Below are 12,040 nucleotides of genomic sequence, written 5' to 3'. Positions count from 1 at the left end.
TACATCATTCAATCCTGAGGAAGTATTGAGTTTAGTGGGTCAGCTAGCAACTAATATTTTTAATTTGTGTTATCTTCTTCATGACATGCTGAATTCCATTCGTTAATGACAAATAATTATATATTCGAAGCTCATATCTCGAGTTTATACTATGTGAAAATCCATTATTTTCTGAATTTTGATAATCAATCGCGTTAAGTGTGAAATAATTTGATAAACACTGTTACTTAATGATTGTTGTGATTGTTGTACTCATGAAGTATCATTGAAATTTCGAATTCAGTTCCTCCTTTTTCGAGCTAACACTAGACATAAGTCCACTACATAAAACTTCTTTCCATTGAGAAAATTTTGAAGTACTCAAGCTCATTATTCCCATTTTTCCAGACAGTTTATACCACTCACCATTTGCTTTCAATATCGCTGCAGATATACATACATAGGTATATAGTGGGGATCAACAGAAGAAACAATTCGAGTATACAAGAGACTTCACAAAGCGCTCAACGAAGGATAGAGGATGATTCTCGTTCAGCGTTGATATCGAAGATTGTCTTTGTAACTGCAATGGAGAGCGTCTATCTTTGATATTCATGAATTTAGCCTAATTTGATTCCACAGCTATCGTGTGTATCAGAAAAGATGTCATCATCGTTTACTGATGAGACTCATTCTCCAAGGCAATTGATGAGTCGAACAGCACTCGAATTGTTTATTTTTGAGTTGTGAGTCCATCTTGCAAAATCAATATGGTTTTTGATTCTCGTAAATTTAAATTAGATCGAAAGAATTTCAGTTGAATCTGTATATTCAAATCAGAAATCAGAAAGTTTCTTGTAGATACAGTAGTGGAGGTCTCACTATCGACAAAAGTTATTGACGGTAGATATCAAACTTTTCAAATTTTCAAAATCAAATTTTTCCTATTCATATCAAACTATTCGTATATTAAAACTTTTATTCTAGTTTTTCATTCATGATGGGTCAAATCGCGAAATCACAATAATAAACGTCACATTTTGTGTAAATTGAATTTTTTTTTGTGGCCGAAAGAGAGAAAAATATGTCCGTGTATATTAATAATTTCATGAACGTCGCGTTCCTGTTAACTAGATATCAACATGAACATGAATCAATAATTCCTTGTGTAATTTGAATTCCTTCATCTGATTATAGGCTTCATCAGTTGATATTACCAAATACGATTCAATATAGAAAAAATAAAATGGAGAATTGTTATCTCTATCAGAATTGAATAATATTTAGGATGGAGATTTTGAATATTCCAGGTTCATTCAAAACTTTGGAATTCTCTAAGGCTCAATTAATTAGTAAGAATACTTACCGTCATAATCGGAGTTGCATAAAATCTTCCCACCATGCTTGATATTTCTTTCAGAAGAAAAGTGGACACAGGCATGAAAAATTTTTCTGTAAAAAAACATACCAGTTTAGTGAAATCATGAAGAAATTCGAAAATAGAATGATTCATCGATGATACCTACATGTACGTTTGTACATAAAACCAGAAAAAATAATTAGTTTCTCAAATGTTATATTATCTATGCATTCGCAAAGAAGGCACGTTGAATTGATTTGGAGATGGATCTTCATTTCTGAAAATGGGTGTCATTGTGTACTTTTCCATTCTAGAGAAAATTTCCCCTCATTAAGGAAATTACGATTTGTGCAAGAGAAAGAGTGCTGTATAGAGTTATAATTTTTTTTTGTTGAGTGTGATATTTCCAGCGTATCGTAAGGTTACCAATATTTTCACTTGAAAATGATTGCATGAATTTTCAGATGGAAATGTTCGCCACATCAGATAGTAACTACTTCATAGTTGTTATTTTCGAAACAAAAAGTTTTGATTCTCATGTCAAAATCATCTTTAAAATGTACGAGAAGCTGTTTATTTCATTATGTTAGGATAATTATTGTTTCACAAAATAAGGTTTCCGAAAGTAGTACCAGTTGACCAAAATTCGAGTAAGTAGACCGTGGTCAAATGGAACATGAAGTATCAAACGTCTCGTTTATAATTGTGGCAGACATCATCAGTCGCATATACGTTGACTGCGAAGACGAAAGATATGATTCGATGTCTCAGCAACGAAGGATTGCTGAAACCCTGTCCTCGTAGTCAATTTATATGTCACTGATGATGTCTGCCGCAGTAGCAAATGAAACTCTGGTAATTCAGGTTCTATGTAATCACGGTCTACTAAACCAGATTCGATTTTCATCGATGGTGACTTCGGCTATGATAGCCTTTGTTCTTATAGTATCGAGCTGAATTTTCATCAACTGGTAGACTACTTTTTTGTAGACACAAGCAACATCAAGTTCCACATTCCCTGGATTCTTCCGTCAGACCGCTTAATGGAAACATTGTCAAACTACCATTGTCGTCATAAGTGAAATATTGTAGGCTCAATTCATTTGTCGCGAATTGATATTCAAACAAATCACATTTTACGAAATAATTTGATTGACAGAAGTTGATGCATTGGTAACAAAATGTATATGTATGAATACTTACTGCCCCAAAGACCTTCGCTTTCCGACACAATTAAGATTCCGATAGTTGTTGAACTGAGACCCAGTACTGGTGTTGTCAGTACCAGTGGAAGTAATACAAGCCATGTGCGTTTGTATGTTTCTTTCAGGTCTGCAAGCGAAGGTAACGGTTTTTTGGTTTCCTCTTCAATACCTTCCATATAATACTGGTAGAAAGGTGAATATTTGGTAAAGTAAATCATGACTGCCGCTGTCATCACAATTCCCAATCCACATGAATAATAAATCAGTGCAACTTGAGTTGAACTTCCTCCAATAACAAGACAAAGTATTTGTAGAAGTGCACTGATGACACCTGATATAGAATAACCATAAGTGTGAATTTTTATATATTCTGGAGGAAATCTTGCCATCAAAGTGTAGTAACTAATCGATAATGTGATTGTGAAAACTGAAAAAAAAATGTATAACTTGATGCATTCTACATGTATACGAATTGTACTGAAACTAATACTCACAGGTATTGATTATCATAATTATTATGGTGAGGATAAAGAAGCCCAATTGCCCTGTAAAAAAAATGTTATATTATCGTTTCCAAACTCACACTAGTAGGTGGTTTGAGCCGATTTCAAAACCTCCCTCTACCACTTTCAATCTTGAATTAATTTCTACATATGTCGCAGGCAAAGTGACTCTATTGATTCACGAGGCTGTTCCAAAGATTTAAGGATTCGACTTCGGAAGATTTCCAGCTGCATGGACCAAGAGGCTTTCGAAGTGAGTTTCTAGTTTCATTTTGAGTGACTTTCTGCAAAATCATATACTTTTTCTGAAAAACAGGAATCAGTTTGATATCACGCGTACCGAATATCCTCACGAATATTTTTCACTGTGATAGGTGCGATAAAAGTTTCAGCCGTTAAATAACATGTTTCGTCATCGAATGCAGTTCTACAGGCCGACTGATGCAGGTCCTCCAGCAAAAACAACCAAGAGCGGATTCTGCTGTGGGTTATGCAACTATTGTAATGAAATGGTGCCTGCGAATAGGATGGATTCACACCTCAGAACATTGGAGCACAAAACAAATAATAATAATAATAATAATAATGTTTATTTGCATAATAAAATAAAATATTACAAAACCAATATAACACATGCAGAAAACAAATAAAGAGAAAAATCACAGAAGCAGTTCAAACTGCTTGTACGTGATATAATGACACATCCGGGTAAAGTCATATTTGGGTTTTTTGATAAGTCACATGTTGGGTAAATTTCACACTTTGGTAAATGACATAATCAGGAGGTACTCTTTTTTCGTTTCTCATACTCATTTGGAGTTTATTATACTACTGATAATATTACGTTCCGTCTTGAGAATCCACTCAGTTAAAAAAAATTGAATTTTCTAAATTTCTCAACATTCAGAATCTCATGAGGTATTTGCTTGTATATTCTAGGTGCCAGATAATTGACACTTCGTTGTCCGATCGTTTTGTCACAATTACTTCGTGTATTATGAGTATGTTCATAAACTTGTGATGAAATTTTTTTATTCCTAATGAATAATACTATTTTCTACAGAAAAGTTGTCTGATATCCATGATATCAGCTTCTTTATATAAGAGGTTACTACTACAATAACGTGTCTTGCCAAATATTAGTTTAAGAATCCATTTCTGAACCACATTTACGTTTTCTGCAGAACAATCACTAACACCTCCCCATCCTAGAATTCTGTATGTAAGTTGTGACTCTATTAGTGAAAAATAAATCATTTTTGATTGTCCAATGTCCATAAATTCTTTAAGATATCTAAATTTCGAAAGAAACCCTCCTTCAAGAATTTGTTTCACATGTAGATACCACATCATTCGTCGATCTATCGTGACACCAAGGTATTTCACCAATGTTGCTGAAGGGATTTGTTTGTTCAAACCTACTTCGAGAGGACCTAGGTTCGGTAATCTGCTAATATAAGATGTGAATGGTGAGTACCAAGTATTTTTGTAGGTAACAGTCAATTTATTGAATTGGAACCATTCCGAAATTTTTGGAAAATCCTCTTCAATGGTTTGCTTCATATTTTTTCAGGTTGAAGAAGTGTACAGAATGGCAGTTTCATCGGCGAAACTGACAGTTCGACCTGTAGTATTTAAAGAAAACAGACTATTCATATAGATAGTGAAAAGAAGTGGCCCTAGTACAGTGCCTTGAGGAACACCATAGGTTACAGTTCTGGGAATACTCAGAACACCATCAATTTCAACACTCTGTTCACGATCTCTCAAATAACTTGACGGAAGATCGCATGTATTCCCACGGATACCATAGTCATTCAGCTTTCGTAAAAGGTTTTTGTGACATACAGTGTCAAAAGCTCTAGAGAGGTCTATGAATATTCCAAGTATGGGTATTTTTTTATCTAGAGCATTATACACAACTGTAGTTAGTTTATAAATGGCATCCTCGGTTGATCTGCCTTCTCTAAAACCTTACTGAAATTCCGACAATAAGTTGAATTTCTTCAAAAACTTAGTCAGTCTAATTTTTATTAATCGTTCTAAAAACTTAGAAACATTAGACAGTAAAGAAATTGGTCTATAATTACTGATTTTTGATTTATCTCCATTTTTATATAAAGGTTTTATCAATCCATATTCCAAAACATCTGGAAAACACCCAGAGTCGAAACATTTGTTACATAAAAATTTTAGCGGAGAGCATTTCTCATTCGCTACTCCTTTCAAAGTTTCTGATCGGATATTATCATATCTGGGTGACTTTTTCGGTTTTGATTTTTTTATTGTTTCAATAATTTCGAGCTCATTCGTAGGGTATAGGTACATTGTGTGTTCCAGATTGACCAATTCAAATCTATAATTTTGTAAGTCTGGTATATCTTTTGCTAAGTTTTTTCCCAATTCGCTATAATGCTTGTTGAAACTATCGCCAATCTCCATTTTCTCTGTGATGATAGACCCATCATCTAATTCTATTTTGTCAATAACTTTTTTTTGTTCATTTTCTCCACACACGTTCTTAATGAACTGCCAAATAGCTTTGGAGTTATTTTCAATTTTTTGAATAGAATAAATTCTTAGCTACCTTGACGATTTTGTTAAGATTATTTCTGTATGCTACATATGTTTCTTCCAATTCGTTTTTATTTGGATCTTTCAATGACATTTCATATAATTTTTGTTTCACATTTATGGATTTAAGTATTGCCGGGGTGAGCCAATTTTTCTTTTGTACATTTTTCCTTTGAATTTTTACAGTATTTGTGTTTTTTCCTATATAATATTTCAATTTTTCGATGAATATTGAAGCCATTTGGTCAACATGATTTTGAGAGTACATATCGTTCCAATTTTGTGCTCTCAAATCTAATTTGAGCTGATGATAGTCAATGTATGTTTTATAGATATCACTTCGACATACAATAGGTGAACATAGAGATTTTATTGTAAGAACAATGGGATAATGGTCCGTTACATTATATCGAATTATGAAAGATTCAATTTTATTTTGTATTCTCTTGATTTTTTGTCTCACGAAGAAATGGTCCAAACATCATGGCTTGGCAATCTGGTATAATCATTTATAAAAGAATAGTGTCCGAAATTACTCATTATAGTTTTGTATTCTTCGACATAATCGTTGTCACCCAATAGAATTATATTCAGATCTCCTGTGATAACATTAATATCATTTTGCTCTTGTTGTTCTGAGTATTTTATTAGTTCAGAATTAAAGATTTTTGGACACGTTCTAGGGGAGCGATATATGGCTGTAATGGATATCTTCATTTCATTCAGAATTAAAATTCTGATGACTTCTATTTCACCAATTTGAGTCTTATTTGTTGTATAGTTTAGACTGTCTTTAATGGAAGCCATTATGCCATCATTTTTATTCATTTGACCCTCATTATAAAATGTAAGAAAACCGTTCATTTTGAAGAAGTTTGGATTTTCAAGTTTATATGTATCTGTCGAAATGATAACATCAAAATTCACTGATAACTGATCTAATAATACTAGAAGTTCATCAATATTTTTCATGAGACTGCGAATTTTCGAATGGAATACTTTTAAATCACCTGCAGTCATGTGTGTTTTGGCATCTCTTGAAGATTCAATTTTTTGAGCTGATATGGGTTCATTGATGTACTCTCTAATAAAAGGGTCCATCCTGATATGATACAAAAATTGTAAGTAAATGGAACTAGCAAGATTTATATAAATTCTTACAATATTTGGTTGATATTCTATCAAGAATTTTTGTTGGAATTCGTGAATTGATAGGAACTCATAAACTCCATAAAAAACTAACAAGAATTTGAAAATAAATCACAATATGAATTTCTCTTCCATAGGTTTTTCCAAATTCACTTTAGTATTATTGGAACAAGAGTTTTTTTTATCACTATTTATTCGTGCTGATTGTCTTATTTTATCAACTAATTCAGTCTCTCGGGAAGATTTCGCTTTACTTGGGCCCGATATTTTCTATACTCCAATAACGTCTTGAACATCTATATTGAATAGTGAGGAGGTGAGCGTTGGTGTATCCGGTGCACTACTTCGCTTCTTATTTCCCTTGGATATTCGATTTGTGAACTCTTCTTCAGTAAACTCCGTGATTTCCACTTCAGCTTCCAGTTGTTGAGCGATGTACTCCGTGTCGTTAACTAATAATTTTCTGTTTTCAACGTAGGCGGTGAGATTCTTTTCTCTTGCTAATTTCAGATGTTTAGGTATATAATAGTTTATTTTCCTGTTGTTCTTCAGGTGTATATGTTTCAGATATACTGATATTAGTTCCTCTAAGTTTTCTACAACTTCTGTGTATTTCTATTTTTTCAGATACGAAGATAGTTTGACAATGATTGGTTTTTTTTCCAACCCTAAAATATTTAAGTCACTAAGAGTAAGTGGTATTTCTATCAAATTAGTTATTTTTTCAATAACAATTGCTGGTAGATTATCTGCTGAACTTTCTAGTCCAAAAATTATTATATCATTTTTTCTCACTTCTTTCTCCAATTTATCGTACTTAGATTTCAAATCGTTATATTTTCCTGTACAGAATTTTGATGATTGTGTAAAAATCAACTGCGCTCTTAAATATAGGATCCTTAGCTTCAGGGTCGAAAGTGAGACTCCGCACCAGATTATCAATCATTTTTCAATGAAGTGACGCAGAAAGTTGTGACTTGGTGCAAATGGTGCAAGTTCATAATGCCATGAGGTACGTACTTGGGAGGTATGTACTTCAAACGCAGGAAATATCAGAGGTAAGTCTTTCAACAGGCAAATTCAAAGTTTTGATCAATTTAATAACTTTGAGGGGGTATATAGAACATTTGTCGACACGTTGTCGGCAAAAGCTGTGGTATTTCAAGAACGTGATTCAACCAGAATATAAATAAATCTTCTTCGACATAATCGTTGTCAGCCAATAGAATTATATTCAGATCGCCTGTGATAACATCAATATCATTTTGCTCTTGTTGTTCTGAGTATTTTATCAGTTCAGAATTAAAGATTTTTGGACACGTTCTAGGGGAGCGATATATGGCTGTAATGGATATCTTCATTTCATTCAAAATTAAAATTCTGATGACTTCTATTTCACCAATTTGAGTCTTATTTGTTGTATAGTTTAGACTGTCTTTAATGGAAGCCATTATGCCATCATTTTTATTCATTTGACCCTCATTATGAAATGTAAGAATACACTTTATTTTGAAGAAGTTTGGATTTTCAAGTTTATATGTTTCTGTCAAAATGATAACATCAAAACTCACTGATAACTGATCTAATAAATCCAGAAGTTCATCAAAATTTTTCATGAGACTGCGAATTTTCGAATGGAATACTTTTAAATCACCTGCAGTCATGTGTGTTTTGGCATCTCTTGAAGATTCAATTTTTTGAGCTGATATGGGTTCATTGATGTACTCTCTAATAGAAGGGTCCATCCTGATATGATACAAAAATTGTAAGTAAATGGAACTAGCATGATTTATATAAATTCTTACAATATTTGGTTGATATTCTATCAAGAATTTTTGTTGGAATTCGTGAATTGATAGAAACTCATGAACTCCATAAAAAACTAACAAGAATTTGAAAATAAATCACAATATGAATTTCTCTTTCATAGGTTTTTCCAAATTCACTTTAGTATTATTGGAACAAGACCTTTTTCTCTTAATAGCACGTCCAAAGAAATTCAAGTTCTGTTTCTACTACAAACTGTTTACTACCTTTCTGTTAGACGATATTCCTATTTTTTGAAAATATGTAGCGTTTTTTGAAAGCAGTTGATGTGCATAAAATTTTGATTAGCGAAACATCCTAAATAATGCTATGAAAGAAATGATTTCGATATTTCGAATACTAAATTTGCATAGTAATTTTGAGGTGAATTTTATTGGCTGATAGTCGGTATTTTCAAACGAAAATTGATTGGAACCGCAGAATCGGTTCTAGTTCATACCATACACGATTTTCGATATTTCTGTCATGCGTTATTTGTTTGAAAAATAACGTTTTTTCGAAACGATTGGAGTTCCTGAATTGACTGTTTCAACGCATTGAGATTTTGCGAAATATTTTATACGATAATCGAAACATTAATGTACATTTTATCGCGCTAAATTTTTGACATTTTTTCGAAGCGATTTTCATGTCATTTCTGCATCATTTTCCGTGACGCATTACAATGCAAATCATATGTGTTTTTAGAAGGAATGTGACTTTAAAAAATGCATTTTTTTTATGCGATTCAAATGACAAAACTGTCTACTTTAACACATCGAAATTTTGCAAAATTTTCAATGCGTTTCTCAAGACAAAACTGAACATTTTATCGCATTATACCCTCCTTGATTCTCGTTACCACATTTCTTTCTCAAACGACCCCCCTATATGAATTTTTCTGTTATGTTTACCTTTATCTGGTTAACTTCTCCTGATGATGCTAACTTGGTCAATGAAAATGTGGCTTAGTGCCCTTCTGACCGCAATCTTTGTTTTTTCTCTGTCGATAAATTCTACATTTCTTCTCCTTTCATTTAGCGTGCTGTGCGTGATGATCCGAATATATAATATTGCATCATATATAACTCTTACACACGTCACATCTACCTTGAGTTGGGTATTCCACAAAGTTCCGCTACGAGGTCTTAAAATGACTAAACTCAAGCTCCATGAGGAGAAACAATGGATTTTGAGACAGAAACGACGTTTTTTTTATTAAATGGCGTATTTTGAGACATCCTATACACATTGAAGAATCGCATGCTAAAACGATAGAGCCCCGTTAAACTGTAATGTTTTTTCTTGAATGAGACATCCCGTACATATTGAAGAATTGCACGTCAAAACGATAGAGCTCCGTTAACCTGTCCTGTTCTTTAAATGACGTATTTTGGGGACATTCTGTACACATTGAAGAATCGCATGCTAAAATGATAGAGCCCCGTTAAACTGTCATGCTTTTTCTTGAATGAGACATCCTGTACATATTGAATAATCGCACGTCAAAACGATAGAATCCCGTTGAACCGTCATGTTCCTTAAATGATGTATTTTGAGACACTCTGTACATTTTTAAGAATCACACGTTAAAGCGATAGAGCCCCGTTAAACTGTCATGTTTTTTTTTTTTTTTTTAACAATGAAACATCCTGTACATGCATTGAAGAATCGCACGTCAAAACGATAGAGCCCCGTTAAAATGTCATGTTTTTTTAATGACGCATTTTGACACACCCTGTACACAATGACGTCATGTTTTTTTTTTCGATTCAATTTTTCATTCATTATTATTATTATATCATTATTTTCCACGCTGATGTATTTGAAACACCCTGTGCATGTTTTTTTTTTCTAAACGATGAGACACGGCAGTCATGTTTTTTTCTTTAATCCGATTTTTTGTTCATTATTAATATTATACCGTTATTCTCCACGCTGACGTATTTGAGACACCCAGTACACATTGATGTCATGTTTTTTTCTTCAATCCGATTTTTCGTCCATTAATAATGATATACCGTTATTTTCCACGCTGACGAATTTGAGACACCTCGTACATGTTTTTTTTTTCTCAAACGATGAGACACCCTGTACACATTGAAGAATCACACGCCAAAACGATAGAGTCTCGTTAAACTGCCATGTTTTCAATGACGCATTTTGAGACACCCTGTACACATTGACGTCATGTTATTTTCTTTATTCCGATTTTTTTGTTAATCATTATTATTATATCATTATTTTCCACGCTGACGTATTTGAGCCACCCCGTACATGTTTTTTTTCTCAAACGATGAGACACCCTGTACACATTGAGGAATCACACGACAAAACGATAAAGCCTCGTTAAACTGTCATGTCTTTTAAATGACGTATTTTGAGACACCTTGTACACATTGACGTCATGTTTTTTCCTTAATCCAATTTTTCGTTAACTATTGTTATTATATCATTATTTTCCACGCTGACGTATTTGAGTCACCCCGTACATGTTTTTTTCTCAAACGATGAGACACCCTGTACACATTGAAGAATCACACGCCAAAACGATAGGGCCTCATTAAACTGTCATGTTTTTAATGACGCATTTTGAGACACCCTGTACACATTGATGTCATGTTATTTTCTTTAATCCGATTTTTTTGTTAATTATTATTATTATATCATTATTTTCCACGCTGACGTATTTGAGTCACCTCGTACATGTTTTTTTCTCAAACGATGAGACACCCTGTACACATTGAGGAATTACACGACAAAACGATAAAGCCCCGTTTAACTGTCATATCTTTTGAATGACGTATTTTGAGACACCCTGTACACATTGACGTCATGTTTTTTTTCTTCAATTCGATTTTTCGTTCATTATTATTATTTTATCATTATTTTCCACGCTGACGTATTTGAACGTTTCCCATTGGGATCGCACGCTAAAACCTGAGACCTCCACATGGCATGTTTTTTTCCTAAATGAGACACCCTGTACATATTGAAGAATCACACGTCAAAACCATACAGCCTCGTTAAACTTTTTTTTGAATGACGTATTTTGAGACACCCTGTACATAGTGACGTCATGTTTTTTCTTCAATCCGATTTTTCATTCATTATTATTATTATACCATTATTTTTCGCGCCGACGTACACCCTGTACATGTTTTTCCCTAAACGATGAGGCACCCTGTATGGCAGCAGCCATGTTTTTTTTTCTTTAACGCCCCATGACCATGTTTTTTCTTTAAAACGATTTTTCGTTCATTATTATTATTATACCGTTATTTTCCACGCTGACATATTAGAGACACCCTGTACATGTTTTTTCTCAATCGATGAGACACCCTGTATGACAGACATGTTTTTTTCTTTAATGTCTGTGGCCATGGTTTTTCTTTAATCCGATTTTTCGTTCATTATTATTATTATATCATTTCTTCACGCGCTGACGTATTTGAAATACCCCG

The 12,040-nt window shown here is 33.3% G+C and overlaps 1 protein-coding gene across 2 annotated transcripts in view; it reads right to left on the bottom strand.

Annotated features, from left to right (window-relative positions):
• LOC111507338 (equilibrative nucleoside transporter 3) overlaps nt 1-12,040 on the bottom strand; it is a 68,225-nt gene that overhangs the window by 10,621 nt on the left and 45,564 nt on the right. For both annotated transcript variants that reach the window (XM_074178180.1, XM_074178181.1), the window contains exons 4-6: nt 3,039-3,089; nt 2,543-2,971; nt 1,346-1,431 (exon numbers count right to left, since the gene is read on the bottom strand). In XM_074178180.1, coding sequence (XP_074034281.1) covers nt 1,346-1,431; nt 2,543-2,971; nt 3,039-3,089 — 566 coding nt within the window. The remainder of the gene's footprint in view (nt 1-1,345; nt 1,432-2,542; nt 2,972-3,038; nt 3,090-12,040) is intronic.

Source organism: Leptinotarsa decemlineata, unplaced genomic scaffold (genome assembly GCF_025532065.1).
Source record: "Leptinotarsa decemlineata unplaced genomic scaffold, Ldec_3_MD MMD2_tig00003557_RagTag_RagTag, whole genome shotgun sequence".
Lineage (NCBI taxonomy): Eukaryota > Metazoa > Arthropoda > Insecta > Coleoptera > Chrysomelidae > Leptinotarsa > Leptinotarsa decemlineata.
Note: the sequence above shows the minus strand (reverse complement) of the source record. Positions and strands in the feature narration are given on the sequence as shown.